The 15,490-nt window shown below is 58.7% G+C and overlaps 1 protein-coding gene across 1 annotated transcript; it reads right to left on the bottom strand.

Moving 5' to 3' along the window:
- Positions 1–10,871: 10,871 nt before the first annotated feature.
- AJM1 (apical junction component 1 homolog) lies at positions 10,872–14,168 on the bottom strand. The gene has a single exon (XM_024212363.2). The coding sequence runs from the start codon at positions 14,166–14,168 to the stop codon at positions 10,872–10,874; it is 3,297 nt and encodes a 1,098-aa protein (XP_024068131.2).
- Between the last annotated feature and the right edge of the window lie 1,322 nt (positions 14,169–15,490).

Raw genomic sequence — 15,490 nt, 5'->3', positions numbered from 1 at the left:
TCCTCACATTGCCTCTAAATTACATCAAAACAATGTCATAAGGGGCTGTGAAGAATGTGCTCCTGTCCTAACAGTGGCCACCATCACCAAATAAAGAAACAGAACTTAAAATGTTTAAAGAAAATGTTGTCAGCATTCTGCCTGGCAAGGAACCACTTCTCAACAGTTGTGATTGTGAAATCTCTACTTCTATTGTTTTGTCTTTACAGTCCCCACTTCTCTATTGTTTATCTGTAGGGTCTCTGTCTGGTTCTTTGATCGTTTCTGTCTGTGGCATAACTAATTTTGCAAGATTTAAATCAACTCAGGTGCTGGGGTCTGATTGGATAAAGAATGGTTTCGTAATGGGCTAGGATGGGTGAAAAATACTGTCTTGCAGCACTTCAGTCTACAATGGTTGGTGATGGTAGAGCTAAGCAGGACTCAAGTTTCACTACAGACGCTCCCCGACTTACGAAAGCGTTCTGTTCCGGAATGCCTTGCGTAAGTCGAATTTTGTGGAAGTTGGGGACGTATACCCGACAATTACACACACACACAAAAAAAGCATACGGAACTTTTTCCGTAAGTGCGGGTTTGCGTAAGTCGGGTTTGCGTAACCCGGGAAGCATCTATATATAAACTGGGGTCCAAAAGGAAGTTCTTTAGCACAGCATACAGCCCAAGATCAGAGCTGCCAGACCGCAACACCTGCCAATCAGACTATGCAGAAGCTGGAGCCCCAAATGACTTGATCCTGCCTGGCCACCAGTAAAAGTTTGTCTGCCTTATTGGGAGTGTGAGCATTGCCTGCTTAGCGAGTGTGTTCTGTTTTGGTAGCTGTTAATAAATAGAGAATATTACTGTGTAAGGCTCCTTCACTGGTAAAAGGCCCTGCAGACCCACAGAAGATTATGCCCTGAGCCCTAAGAACTGGGTAAGGGTGGGTGGGGGTGCCTATGTTACATCTTGAGCCCACGGAAGTGCCTAAAGTGTGTGGGTAACAGAATTGTCAAGGGGGAAAGGTCAGTTCTCAAACTCCCTTCTCCATTTCACATGGCCAGTAACACATCAGCAAATGGGGCTTATGCCCCCCAGTCTACAACAACACCCCCCATTCACCTCAAGGGAGGCTCCAGGCACAGGTCCAAGGCCACCTGTGGCTCCAAGATTCAGGGGTCAAACCCTAACAGCCCCAGCATGAACCCAGGGAGTTGAAAGAGTCAGAGACATCAGACTCGGCGGAGTCAAACTTGGCAGCAAAAGAAGGGCTGGTAAGAAATGAGCATTGATGAGATGGCAGAGGACTGGGCGGTCCCAGGAATGACAACAAAATGGACTGGTCTCTAAAGGCTGGCACATTCCCTTGGCAACCCAAACACAACAGCCCTCAGCTAGAGCATGGAAACTGACGCTGACTAGCACCAGGTGTGACACTGACCAGCAGGTTCCACAGCATGGAGAGTGAAAGCTTTATGAGTCCCTCTAGGTCAGCGTTTCTCAAACTGGGGTCCACTCCAGTGGTCCGCTGGCCCTGCTGATCAACTCCTCCCCTCCCTCTCAGTGCCTCCTGCTGTTCTGTGGCGTGCAGGAGGGCCTGGGAGGGAGGGGGAGGAGCGAGGACGGGGCATGCTTGGGGGAGAGGGTGGAAAGAGGCAGGGAAGCGGAGGGGCGGGAGTGGAGCGGGGTTGGGAAGAGGTGGGGTGGGGCCTTGGGAGAAGGGGTGGAGTGGAGGTGGGGCCTGGGGCTGAGTGGGCGGCTTGGGGGGAGGGGTCCATACAAAATTTTAAATCAAAATTGGGGTCCTTGGTCTGCTAAAGTTTGGGAACCACTGCCTAGGTAAAACTCCCAGTGCGCCCTGTAACACAGTAGTGAGCACATGGTGTTCCTGGGGCAGATCCTCATCTGGTATAAGTCAGCGTCACTCACTTGACATGGAGCTGAACAGAGCCATGCTGACTTAGGGCAGCTGAGGGTATGGGTTAGGAATGCAGGAATTTGGTATCAGCTCCTTGTGTCCAGGGTTTGGCAGCCGATCAGCTTATCTGCACTGCTCTCCTCTTGCTGCTCTCACATCTCTTGCATTTTAAATGAGACAGAACTTGGTGACCCCTTCTCTGTTGGCTGAGGCAGCACCAAAAGGCGGGGCTGCTCTCCTGCCCTTGCCCTAGGGACAAGAAGAATATTGCTAATACATATCACTAAGCAAACACAAACAGATCTTTGCAGACTCCCCCACCCCTCAGGGATAGGTAGGTGATTTTACCTCCAACTTATGGGGGAAACTGAGGCACAAAGTGGTTAAGTGATTTGTCCAAGGTCACGCAGTGCATCAGTTTCAGCTCAGGACTTAGAACTCCAGAGAACCTGTCTCTGTCTCAGCTGCACTTTCCCGCGGCTCACCCGACCCCAGTCAGCAGCTTGACTAGGGGCAGCCCTGGGGCCACTGTGCAGGCCCCGTCTGCAGAGGGAAGAGCATGGGCTAGAGAGCAGACACGCTGTTCCCCTGTATCTGGGCCAGCAGCTCGCCCTAGAGCAGCAGCCTCGCGGAGGCGGCAGGGGCTCCCAGCCGCAAAGGGGCAGCAGTTCCCATGCACTGGAACCTGCTCAACTCCTCTCTCGTTCCAGCTGACTCAGAGGCGTGGGCCAATCCACACCCAGCACAAGCGAGCTATATGCCGCTGAAGGCAATGGACCTGCACCTGCCGCCAGCGGGCTGAGTGTGCAACCATCATGTGGCAGTACTAGTGCTGCATAACAGGGCTCCTGCCCCTGGCTTTGCATGCCAGCCTTGGGTGCTCACTGGGTGCCGATCCTTGGGCTCGCCCACCCGGGTCAGGTTGGAGCAGAACACGGGCTGTTCTGTTCACAGGGCGCGCACTGTGCCTGGGCACAGGGTGAGTGGATCCGCCAGGGGGCCTGTCGGCAGCTCCCTTTTGCTTCCAGCCTGCACCCAGAAGGAAGGGCTCTGAGGAGAGTGGCAAGAACGAACGATCCCAGGTCTGGGAACCCTGCTGCCAGTGTGGTTAGTCTGGATTGACCCCAGGCTGGCTTCCCTGTGCTCCCCAGTGGGGTGTGTATTTCCTTCTAGAGCAGCCAAGCAATGAGAAGAGGCAGGTTATGACTGGATGGGGCAGGGTCTTTATGACATGGGATTAGTGAGCTGAGCAGCCTTTCACCCCCTCTCCTCCCCCACACTGGGCGAAGGCAGCCCAAGCGCGAGGAGGCTGGGCATGGCCACCACCTGGCCGCTGAGTGGTGTGAAATGGTCTTGCGGAGTCCCTGCTCCTAGCAGACAAAGCCAGCCACCTGTGCAAATCATTGGTGCCCTTGCCTGCTACCTTAGCAGAAGGAGGGAATGGCCAGTGGAAACCAACTGCACCTCTGCCCCCTAGAGAGGGGATCTGCAAATCAGGGCGATGTACTATGAGCACATATTGCTTGGAGTGCCCTCTAGTAGCAGTTCTAAAAATATGACTATTGAGTACTGCAAATGCATGGTAAGACTACACTACCCAGAATCCTCCTGGGGAAGATTATTGTGACTGGGGGGGACAATGAAAGCTAAAGCAAGGTGCAGTACTGGCAGCTCCCCTTGAGTTCTGGGTCGTCCCCTTGTGTAAACACATCCCCCTCTACTGACTGATCCACTAGAGGACAACAGCCTCCTGCTGCTATCGGTAATGGAGTTACTCCTCCAGCTCAAGTGGGCAAGGCTTGTGGGTTGAATCTAAAGGGCCTGGGTTGGCCCCTGGCCACACCCCATGGCGGGGCGTGGGGGAGGGAGTCTGCATGGTCAGGGCCTCGCCTGGCCCGTGGAGGGTGGCTGCATTCACCAGGACTAGCAAGCGGCGCTTTCAGCAGCATGAACTGGTGGCTGGGCACCGTGGCCCAGTGGCTTGGCTTTGCCACGCAGGAGCTGGGCGCAGCATGCAGGGTCACTGTGTGCTGGGATGGGCAAAAGCGCCTTTGGTGACTGGGACTGGTGGGTGCAGCCCAAGACAACATAAGCTCTGCCCGCTCAGTGAGGGGGCCCCAGGAGCCAGCCAGCCTTGTCACTGGGCAAAGAATGAAGAGCCAGGGCCCGCAGCCGACTGAAACCCCAGGGGGTGACAGCAACAAAAAGCCACCCCTGCTGGTGAGGTCAGGGCCCCACAACTCAGCTGATACCGTGGGAGAACGAACAAACAAACGGGGGAGGCCATCCCAGCCTACCCACACCTCCGCCAAGGGGGTGGAGCCACTGAACACGGGCCAACGAATGAGCAACCAGGACACGCAGCGCACCAAGAGCGACAGCCCTGGAGGCTGCATCCCCAACCTGCAGGTGGATGCCGTGCCACAGGGCCCCCCCTGGGGTGGGGAGGGCAATTCAGCCGTGCTAGCAGAGGGATCCCTGGTGCTTTGGTTTTAAGCCCAGCTGAGGGTACACTGTAGCCAAACTCTGGACTTGGCATCACGTCCAGGTTGTTGGAGTCACACTGCATGAAAGAGATGACCCCCCGCCCCGCTTCTGCCATTACGTTCCCATCCGCCTGGAGAAGCGGAGATCTCCACCGAAAAGATGGCAGGGAGAGGGAAAGCTGCTGGCATGGCCCCTGTGGCTTTGCTGGGTGATTGCACAGCTGAGATGTTTGGAATCCATGCCCCCTCCCGCTGGCTCCACCTCAAATGCCCCCAGACAGGCGCTGCAGCAGGGGGCTGTTGCTAAGGTACATTGTCCTGGCCACGCTCGCTGGGCGGCTGGTATCTGACAGTCTTAGTGCACCCGAGAGACGCCAACACTCATAAAAGTCATTCGCCTTGTCCAATGGGATTAACCCCCCCGGAATCCGTCTGTGGAGCTGCACCCGTCTTGGGCTCTGGCGTGATGGCGAGCCCCAAACCCAGCCGAGACCCCATCTCAAACACGGGTAGGGGGCAGACTAGTGACAGGATCCCACCAAAAGCAGGGGTGCGGAAGGCTCTCAGATGCGTCCAGCCAGGGGAGGGGCTCAGAGACAGCAAACCCACCATTTCACTTGGGCACTCTGGTGGAGATGGGGTGTGGGGAGGGGCACCTGCTGCTTCCAGCCACATGGTGCAGCCCGGAGATGATGCTGGAGCTCAGCTGAGCAACAGGGAGCGGGGAGAGGTGACAGCTCGTCCCTTGTAGTCCTTTGGGACGGGAGCACAGGGGAGGAGCTCCCTGCCCAGGAGCAACTGGGCCCAGAAGGGCTGGTGCATAGGCAGAGCCACGGCTCCCCACTGCCCCATTCTGGGCCTGGCTGGCTGCAGGGCAGGGGCTGGCTGCACAACTTGTGCAGTGGGGGAGCTGAGAGCCACTGAACCAAACTGTAAACCCTGTAGATGATGGAAACCACTTCAAGCCAGCAGCCCCAGCTCCAGCATACCTTAAACGGGCCCCCCAAATTCTTTTCCTCGCCCATGCTCAGGTAGCTCCAGGCAGCTCCACCCCTCCTGCTCCAATGCAGCACTCAGCCACCAGCCAGCTGGTAGTTTGCCAGCCCCTGGAGCTTGGGTGTTTGGGGGTAGGATGGGCAGGCCGACACCATGGGGAGCTCCAGCCACGGGAGCGGGTTTGCTGCATTGGGGGCAGTGCTGGAGTCTGAAGGAAGTAGCTGGGCTGAGCAGAAGCTCCCTGGACTCCAAAGAGACCAAGACTCTTGTGTGGCCCCCGGCTCGGCCAGTTCCGAAGTGCAGGGCACTGCCACAGCCTGGGGTGCTTCACTGGGACCCCGAGGCTGGTGGCATGGACACGCTAGCACACATGAGGGCCCCTGCAGGAAATCCCATGGCCCAGGCAGGCTGGGCACGCCTTGGGAAGGTTAGGTAGCACCTGCTGCTGCTGCAATGGAGAAACAGGAGGGGAGCTCGCAGAGCACCTTGGGCTCTCAACTAAGATGCTGGGGTGGAGGGGGGACACACACACACACTGCAGGCAGCTGGCTTCAAACAGCAAGCTGGCTGGACAGTGCCACAGCGGGGTAGGGGCTGAGGGTTAGAGCTGCTAGGCTGCAAGGAATTCACTAGTCCTAAAGCTGGCAAGGGATCCAATCCTGAGATACCCGTCCTGGCTGCAGTGAGGGGCCTCCCATGGCCCTCCGTCCCCTCAGCCTTCCCTCCCCGAACCCCCTGCATTACAACGGGGAGCACCCTGAGGAGAGGGTGCGTGTCTGTGCCAGAAGGAGGAAAGGCCCCTGGCCTGGACAGCTCCTCCGGCACACAGCCCTGCAGCATGTGCAGGGAGATGCTCCCTGGCAGGATTTGGCAGTGAGCCGAAGCTGGCAATCGTCCAAGTTCCTTTGCTGGGGCAGAGGAGAAACACGGATGGCAGCAGCTGTGAGCATCCTCATGGGGCAGTCACCTGCTGCCAGCACCAGCACAATGGCAGGGAAGGGTGCTCATCACGCATCTTCCGTGCCCTGCGCCTGCCCCCTCTGCGAGAGGCCGTTCTGCACCAGCTCACTGCTGCTCATGCCTGAGCTTTGGCCTCCCACCCCGCCAGCAGGGAGCGCCGGGGATGCCCTCTGCCTGGCAGGGCGGGGGGAGCTCCCACAGGACGCCTGGCTCCGGCCTGTGGGCAGTATTTACACTAGGCCCAGCTGATTTCCAGCCCTGCGCACAAGCACTGCAGCCCCTCCAGAGAAACTGCATCCTGAACCCAGCCTCTGCCGTAAGGAGTGACCCAGCTGGGCGGCCCCTGGGAAACCCCCTTCAGCCCCCCTTCTTTAAAACACAGGCCACCCCTACCCCCACCCCTCAGAGCCAGCTTCCCCCGGCAGGGCTGATCCACGCTCACCCTGTGTGCAGGCACAAACACCCCTCCCACGAGCACACGTAATCCATGCCCACCCCTGCCTGTACCTCGCCCGATCCCTGCCCCATGCACGTCTATGCCATGTCCCCTGCACGCCAGCGTTCACTCTCCTCCCCACTCAGCAGCTGTGCTGGACTTCGGCTAGAAGTGTAACCAGAAAACATTTGGCACTTTCCCTGAAAGCACCTGCCCCACCCCCCGCAGGTGTCTGCACCCCCCAAACAGACACCCCCCTTCACAATACAGCTTTAACCCCTTGGAAACCATGGGGTGGCTGCTGCAGAGCACCACCTGAGCGGCCATCCGATGCCAGGGAGGTGCAAAGGCATGTGGTGGGGTTCATTTAACCCTGAACTTGCTGGACTGTTTGCAGCACCGGAAAGGCCCAGTCCAGCACTCCGGGATTGCTCTTTGGTGATCCCGTTTGTTTGGGGGCTGGGGCCCTGCAGTAAGCGGCTCCCGTCACTCAGGAGTGGGGCCCAGCTTAGGGCAGGAGCTCCTTGGCAAAGATCACAGCTCCCCCTGCCCAAGCCAGAGCGAGCAGAGCTCTCCCTGCAGCAGGCTGGTGTGTAAGGTGCAGGCTGGGATGGGGAGCGCCTGCTCGCTCTCTGCACGGCCCCACGAAGGAGCCTCCCCAAGTAAACTCAAGGGCTGCTGGCGCGGTAAGTCCCGAAGCCAGAGCAAGGCCTGCGGGGCGTTGCCATAACCAAGAGGCTGTTCCAGGAAGGTGGCCCCCTGGAGAGCCGCTGAGGATAAATCCTGGCTCAGGACACGCTGGTTTCCTTACCGAGGAGCTGGGCAGAGGGCGGCAATGTCTGGGCGGGGCAGGCTGTGGCCCTGCTTCCTGTCCCTTGCAGAGAGGCGCAGGGATGCCTGGCGGTGGCTATGTCTCCAGTGCAGAGCCCCCTCACGTGGCGCTGCTTACCCCTCCCCAACTGACATTAGCTGGCCTGCGGACGCCCTCTTCCGCCGCCACCACTGCCTCTACAGGGCCGTGGCTGGGGCTCAGTCCCGCTTGGGCCATCCGAGAAAGAGTTACCGGGATTTGCAAAGCTCTTGGCTCATGCCCCGCCTTGGCCACTGTGGAGGAGGCTGAATGGCTGGGGAGCCCTGCACCAGGATCCGCGCTAGTTACTACCGTCAGTGACCTTCAGGAGCGGGGAGCGGCAGCATGGCTTTGAATTCCACTGGGGACATCAATCTGGGCAAAACTCCGGATGGGTTTGAGCCCCCTGGGGGCCCAGGCGGCCTGGCACTGCCCGGAGAGGAGGAGCAGCGTAGACGCTACCAGAAACAGTCACCCTTCTACAGTGCTCCCCAGCCCGGGGGCAGGAGGAGCTCTCCTGCTGGGCCTGTCTCAGGAGTTTTATTCTCGATGAGAATCCACAGAGACCAACTTTGCTCTAGATCCTGCTGCAACATGGGCTGGAAAGCCCTAGGCCCCATGGCTTCCACGGCCCCAGCTCCCCCAGCAGAGTGCAGCCCACGATTCCTGCACTACGAGCAGCCAGCACCAGACCCCACCTGGGCCTGGGCCCGGGCCCCTCCATCCCCAGAGGAGCTGGCCACACACAACCCAGGGAACACAGCCCTCTCCGAGCTGTTCTTTGGCTTTGCACATAGGGCCAGGTTGGGTACCAGGCTCCCTGCCCAGTTATGCTGGGAGGGGTGGGAATGACCTGCTGCAATGGAGAAGAGGGAGGTGGGCTGGGGGGAGAACTGGGGGCTGCCGCTGCTGGCTTTGCCCTGGAAGTGGGTTATTGTCAGTCACAAATAAAGTGCATCAAGTGTCTTGGACCTTTTACCCCTAACGGCCTCCACCCTAAGTCAGGCATTGGCAGATTCCCACTCTGGCCTGGCACAGCAGGAGCGTTCTGCCCCAGTCTACGCGGCGCTCGCAGGGCCTGAGCACCCCACAGGATGGGGCCCTTGGCTGACTCAGCCCTTGGGAGGGGCTGGAGGGGGACCAGGGGGATTTTGGCAAGTGGAAGCAGCGTGTGGGGACAGGTGGGCAGCTGTGCACAGGCCTGAGGGGAGGGAATGCCTACTGCATAGAGACCACGTAGAGCCTCATACTGTATAGAGAGCTACAGCGTGCACCTGTATAGAGCCTCATACTGTATAGAGAGCTACAGCGTGCACCTGTATAGAGCCTCATACTGTATAGAGACAACCTACAGGGCACACGGTAGAGAGACACTGTATAGAGTGCACTGTATTGAGCCTCATATTGTACAGCGCCCATAATGAGCGTATCGTATAGAGCCCACACTGTATAGCAGGGGTGTAGCCACAAGTGGGCCTGGGAGGGCCGTGGCCCACCCACTTAGCATCCTGGCCCACCCCTCAGCCCCAGCTCTGCTCCGGCCCCAGCTTGCCCCACTTTGCCTGCCCACCCGGCACTCCAGCCGCGGAGTGGGGTCGGGGCGCGGAGGCTTGCCCTACTCCACCTGCCTGGGCTCCTGTGGGCAGCGGGGGGCTTTCCCCCCCTTTGCCCAGCTGGAGAGCGCTGTCAGGGGTATACCCCACTCTGCCCGGTGCTCCAGCCAGGGAGCGGGGTCGGGGCGCGGGGGCTTGCTCTGCTCCATCCGACACTGCAGCTGGGGAGTGGGGTTGGGACAAGCCCCAGTGCCCCGCTCCCACTCCCTAGCTGGAGCACCAGGTGGGCGGAGCGGGGCAAGCCCCCACACCCCAATCCCGCTCCCCGGTGGTGGCGGCCATTTTTTTGGGGCCCTCCAATTGGCTGGGGCCCCTGGGCACGCCCCTTTGGCCCAGTGGCTAATCCACCACTAGGAGGAGGACGAGCTTCAGGTGACCCAGCGGAGGCAGAGGAGTCCTCGAAAAAGGTAGGCCTGCCACTTGGGGGCCAGGCCCGGCGTGGGACGGGGACGGGAGCCATTGCCGCTGGAGCGCGGGGTCTTCTCCCAGAGCTGGGTGCACGCCTGGGGCCCCTGGCCAGAGCGTCCACCACCCCCAGCAAGGTCCTCCCTCCCCGTCATTGCCCGCCCACCTAAAGTTGGAACCCACCCAAATGTCCCATCCTGGCTATGCCACTGTGGTCTAGAGCCTCAGGCTGCATAGAGACGTCTAGCGTACTCGCTGTTCTGAGACTCATCCCATATAGAGCCCATGTGAGGGGACACTCTATAGCGACTCATACCATACAACATGCTATATAGAGACTCAGACGCATGGGGCCAAACTTTCAAATGAGAGACACAAATGTGTCTGTAGAATCCAAAGCCCCTAGCATGCTCCCAAGCCCCCTCTGCACTCACCCCCATGTGCCAAGACATGACCCTGAGCCCCCACTGTACAGTTATGCAGCCATGCAGACAAATGGGAACCGCTGTGCTAAGACACTGGGGCTACTTGCAGAGGCCAGGTTGAAAACATGCCCCTTCCTGGCTGTCTCCAGAATTAAACAAGGTGGCGAGGGGAGGGGGGAGAGGAACTGTCCGCTTGGGAGCAGCTATGGGCAAGTTTGGTGTCCAGGCAGCGGGATGGAGTGGGCATGGCAGGGAACTTAAAATGATTGCTCTGGCCACACTTGCTTAGAGGTAGCCGTGTGTCTAGTGGTTAGATTTAGGGAGTAGCAACAGGCAGGGTTCTACGCTGAGCTGTTACTAGAACAGCTGCAGGCCAGTCGCTTGTCACCCTGTGCCTTGGCCAAGCCCACCTGGAAATCAGGTTAAACAAAGAGAAGGCAGTGAAAGAACCTCACTGGACCTGTGGCACTGGAGTTACCCTCCACAGAGCAGCCCTCTCCTCATGGCAAATCTCACGTGACAGGGCCAGCCCCACCCCTCTCTCCCCACCAAGGCCAACCAGGATCTAGAGAGCTCAGCAGATCCTGCCTTGACTAGCCAGTGGCCACAGAGGCAGGTGGCCTGAGCCCCATGGAGTCCATGGATCTGCGCTGCCCCGTTAGGACAGCATCTTTCCCAGGCCTCCCCGGGACCCACGCACCAACAGTTATCTGCTAGAAATGATAGGAAGATTCTGACTGACCAGTTTAGCGCGTCAATAATAAAATACCTGTCTACAAAGGGGACTAAACAGGCAGCGCTGGTCACATGAGGTCGTCCAGGAGGTTGGGGCTGGCGACCCAGTCCAGGGTCCGTGGCTCAGAGGCGGCCATGATCATACACATGAACTGCTTTCCGGTCCGCCTGTCAATGGGGTAGATGGTGGTGGGCGTGAACCTCTTGTTGCTCTCCACGAAGTCGCACAGCTGCTCGTAGATCTTGGGGAACTCATGGCGCAGGAAGACGCCTCGGATCCGCAGCTCCCGCTGGATGTTGATGAAGCAGACCTCCCGGGCCTTCCGCCCCTCCTCCCCCTCCTTGTCGATGTCCGCCGTGCCAGGCGGGGGGGTCAGGATCAAGGTCTCCATGTCCCGCTCCTTCTTCAGGATCTGTTTCTCGGGGCTGGAGGAGGCTAAGGCCACCTTGGCATATTTCCTGACTGTCGGCACCTGGGCCTTGGGGGATGGCCTCACAGGCACTTTTTGTCCAACGGCCACGGTTACATTCAAGAGGAAACATTCCTCAGGGTCGTACTGGCTGCCAGACACCCCCAACTCCCGGGCATAATCCCCCAGGCTCTCTGCGTAGCCCTCCAGCTCCCGCAGGGACAGGTAGGTGGGGGACATCAGCAGGCTCTCCAAGCCAAACTGGAGGAAGTTCTCGGCCGAGCCTGAGCTGGGGAAGCCCAGGAACAGCACCCCTCGCCCCCGGGAAAGGTACCCCACCTTGGCGATGCGCGAGAAGGCCTTGTGCACCTCGGCGTTCTCCCGGCAGAACTGCAGCACGTGCCGGCAGATGCTCCCGATACGCCCGTAGACGCAGCTCTCCTTGTGGGTGTCCCAGTCCTCGCGGCGGCAGCTCCGGGAGCAGTAGTATGTATAGCAGCTGTGGCAGGACTTGAAGTAGAGGCAGGCATTGAACATGGTCTCCGTGCGCTTGCACTTGGCGTTCGAACACATCATCAGGTCATCCTCATCCGCGCTCAGCTCCGGGGAGCAGTCATCCTGCTGCTTCTCAAAGCTGCTGCTGGAGACAGACATGGCGAGCGAGCGGCCACCCTGCTCCTTGCGTACGTCTCTGTGGAAGGAACTCGGGCCTGGCTGCTCCTTGGTGGGCCTGGGCTCCCCCACCAAAAAAGGCAGCGGCTTCCTGGCCTCCAGCTTCCTGGCAGGCCCGGGCGCGTCGTTGTCGATCAGCCTCTTGAGCTGGTCTGTCAGGCTGTCCCCGTTGCTGGGGCGGCGGCTGGGCGGGGGCTTGGAGTCAATGACCAGGTCTGTGATCAACTCGTCCAACTGCTCCAGGCTGCGCTGGCGGGCGGAGCTGCTTTGGATGGTCTCTTTGGCAGTGGGATCCGAGTAGTAGTGCGCGGTGCGGGAGCGCTGCCCATCCCGCCCGGAATCCAGCATATCCCAACTGGCCGAGCGCTTCTCGCTCTTGCTCAGCCCATTGGCTTTGATGTCGTTGTCGGTGATGGTGATTTCTGGGGTGACAAACCAGGAGCGGCCCAGGGGGCACCGCCCACCGTCTGCGTGCATCTTCTCCATGATGGAGTTCTCCGAGAGGGAGAGCGCTGCATAGCGCTTGGGGGAACTGGACAGATTGATCACCACGGGCTGCCGCCGGTCGTCAGGGGATAAGGCACGGTGCTGCTCCCGGGCGAGCAGATTCTCATAGCTGCGCCCGCGGAACATGGGGTCCTCCCTGCGGACACTGGGTGCCAGGATGTTGTCCCAGGATTTGGAGTAATGCCGGGTGTCTGTGCCTAGGCGGGGCTGGTTGGCGTTGTAGCTGGCATGCCAAGAGGAAAGCAAGGCCTCCTGCCCAGAGGGATGAGGTGCAAAGCGGGACATCTGCAAGGTCTGGTAGGGCAGTGCACCCCGGTCCGGGCAGTACCAGTCGCTGAACTGCAAAGGCTGGGTGCTACGGGCATGAGGGTACGTCCGCGAAATGGATTCCCTCTCATGGTATTTGCCATAATCCTCAGCATAGAACAACCGGGAGGAGGTGTTCAGACCGGGGTACACCCTGGGGTCCTCTGTATAGAGGGGTTTGGTGGGCATGCCCCTGGAGGCATAGAATCGAGGGTCTTCTCTGTAGAAGGTGTGGGCAGGGGCTTCCTGGATGGGGTAGGTGCGAGCTTCTTCCACGTAGAAAGTCCTGGGTGGGATGGTGTGGATATTACCTTTGGCTGGGTCCTCTGTGTAGAAGGGCTGTGGAGGGAGGTGGCGCCCTAGGTATGGGCGAGGACACGCCTCGTAGCCAGAGCTTTTCAGTGGAATGCCGAGGCCAGGGCACCCGGCTGGCTCCTCTGTGTAGAAGAACTTGGTGGGCACGTTTGGAGTGGAGAAGGTCACACAGCCCCTCTCGGGATAGTCCTGTGGGGAGGGCACGGCCTGGTAAACCTGGCCTCGGGGGTCACCTTCGTAGTACTCATTGGGATAGGGCAGCCTGTGCTCCCCGCTGTAGGAGTCGCTGGGTGTGGGAGTGCGGGACACGGACACCTGCCTGCTGCTTGGGATGGTCAGGCTCCGGATAGCGCCGGGCGGCCTCGGCCAGTATGGCACCTCCATCCTGCTCTGGGCCTTCAGGCTGCGTGCCGCGTGCACCAGCACCGCCTCATCTGGCTTCATGTCCATCCGGCACTTGACATGCAGGCTTGTGGCCGGCCTCCCACCCGGGGCCTCCTCCGGGCAGTTGCTGCTGACACATAGTGGGGAGATGCGGCTGGTGCTGCTCCGCTGGGGCTGCAGCTTGATGGGGTGTACCTCGTTCATTGGGGCCTTCATTGGGGCGTATCCGCTCCCCCTGCGCGGGGACGTCTCCGTTCTCGCAGGCTCCCTGGAGAGGCGCAGAGCCTCCCGTCCCCGCCTGGCCGGCATGGGGGGAGACGAGGATGACATCTGGATGGGAATGGGAGTGAAGGTGGATTTCACCCGAGGGGCGCTCTTGGACCTCGCTCGCCTCTTTGGCTCCACCCGAGCCAATGGCTCCTTGGAGCCTTCCCTGCCATGAGGGGGTGGCCTGGTGTTCTGAACGTCCGGCCTGGGAGGAGCCTTCCTGCCTCCGGAGCCTGAGGAAGGCTCGGGGGTGCCCGGGTGCCGGCAGGGGCGCTCCATAGCCGGAGCAGGGGCCAGCTGGTCGTCGAGCAACTCAAGAAAGTCAAAGCTCCTACAGTGGCGCTTGTTGAAGGGCTGCGGGTCGCGCGGCAGAGACGCAGACATGAAGGCGTCACATTGTGTCAGTGGCTGGCAGACGATGGAATCCCTGGGTGCTGGGCACTTCACCTCTAGGTCTTGATACACCGTAGACACCAGTATGTCAGGTGGGTCGGTTCGTGTCATCTTAAACAAGCTCTTCCTTCTCCAGCTCCTCTTCAGATCATCTCAGGGAAAGCCAGCCAGCCCTGCAACAGGAGAGAGAAGGGGCCTTGAGTCTCATTCTGCAGAGGCCCGCTCAAGACAGGTTATTTTTGAAATCTCCTGATTTTTAGCCAATGTCATGATTTTGGGGGCTTGACTCATGATCCCGCAATGCTTGGGGTTGGCAATGCTGGTGGGTCTAGTAGGCACATGTGCAAAGGTGTTCATGCTGGGGTAAGAACTGGAGCTGGCCGAATGGTGCAGAGACAGTGATGGGGAATTCCAAACAGCCACGGCCTTGTTCAGAATTGGTGAGAACAAGGCTTATTTACACGCATGTTTTGGGGGGGCTGTTCCTCTAGGAGTGCCCAGTCTGCTTGTGACCAAGAGCATCCAGTGCTCAGATACTACAGTGCCAGAGGCCAGGGCCATACTAGAGATACCATGAGCACGCATGGCCCAGGATTTACAGAGAGGGTCGAAAATCTGAATTTTCATTCTGCAGGAAACTTCACTATTCCCACATTTGTTTCATTCGGAATCGGGCCACAGCAAAGTTGATGTATCAACATTTTTTGCCAAATGGAAAGTTGTGATTCAAAAATGTTGCCACATTTTGTTTCAGCTTAGTTTGACCTTAATCTGTGTCTATCTGAGGAGTCACAGTGCCTCATGCTTCCATCCTCCTCTACTGGTTGAACTCCTTGACTGGACTACACTTCCCATGATGCACCATGGTTGTGCGACTCCCATGATGCACCACAGCAGTTCAATCATGGATGATGTACTCCAGCCAGAGAGCTTAACCCATAGAGAAGAAGTGGGGAGGGGGGGCATGAGACACCACAACAGCTCCGGTGGACAAAGATTAACATCAAACTGATCCAAAAGGAATTATTTTATTTTGATTTTTCTGAAGGCAAATTGGAAAGTTTCAGCAAAATTGAGATTTTCTTGTGGAAAATGTCAATATTTCAGCAAGTGCAGTTTTCATAAGAAAGAAAATTCCCAGCCAGGTGAATTTATCAGTGCCCGTTCATTCCCTGCTGCCAACCCACCAGGAGGGAGTTGATAACAGAACACCCAGACCAAAGAGAATCATGGAAACAGAGAGGCCGTGTCCTGGTGCTCCCTCTCTGGCTTTCGGCCAGCCTGCTTTGAACCCAATCCTCCTCTCGTTTGTACCGCAGAATGGCATGGACTGCAGTGGAATTACTCCTGATTTACACCCGCCTGAGTCCCAGCTGGACCAGCCTTGTGCTGATCTGATTGCGCCCATGGGCTCTGGGGCAGGGAGTGGATCT

Source organism: Terrapene carolina, unplaced genomic scaffold (assembly GCF_002925995.2).
Source record: "Terrapene carolina triunguis isolate 2854851 unplaced genomic scaffold, T_m_triunguis-2.0 Scaffold449, whole genome shotgun sequence".
Lineage (NCBI taxonomy): Eukaryota > Metazoa > Chordata > Testudines > Emydidae > Terrapene > Terrapene triunguis.
Note: the sequence above shows the minus strand (reverse complement) of the source record. Positions and strands in the feature narration are given on the sequence as shown.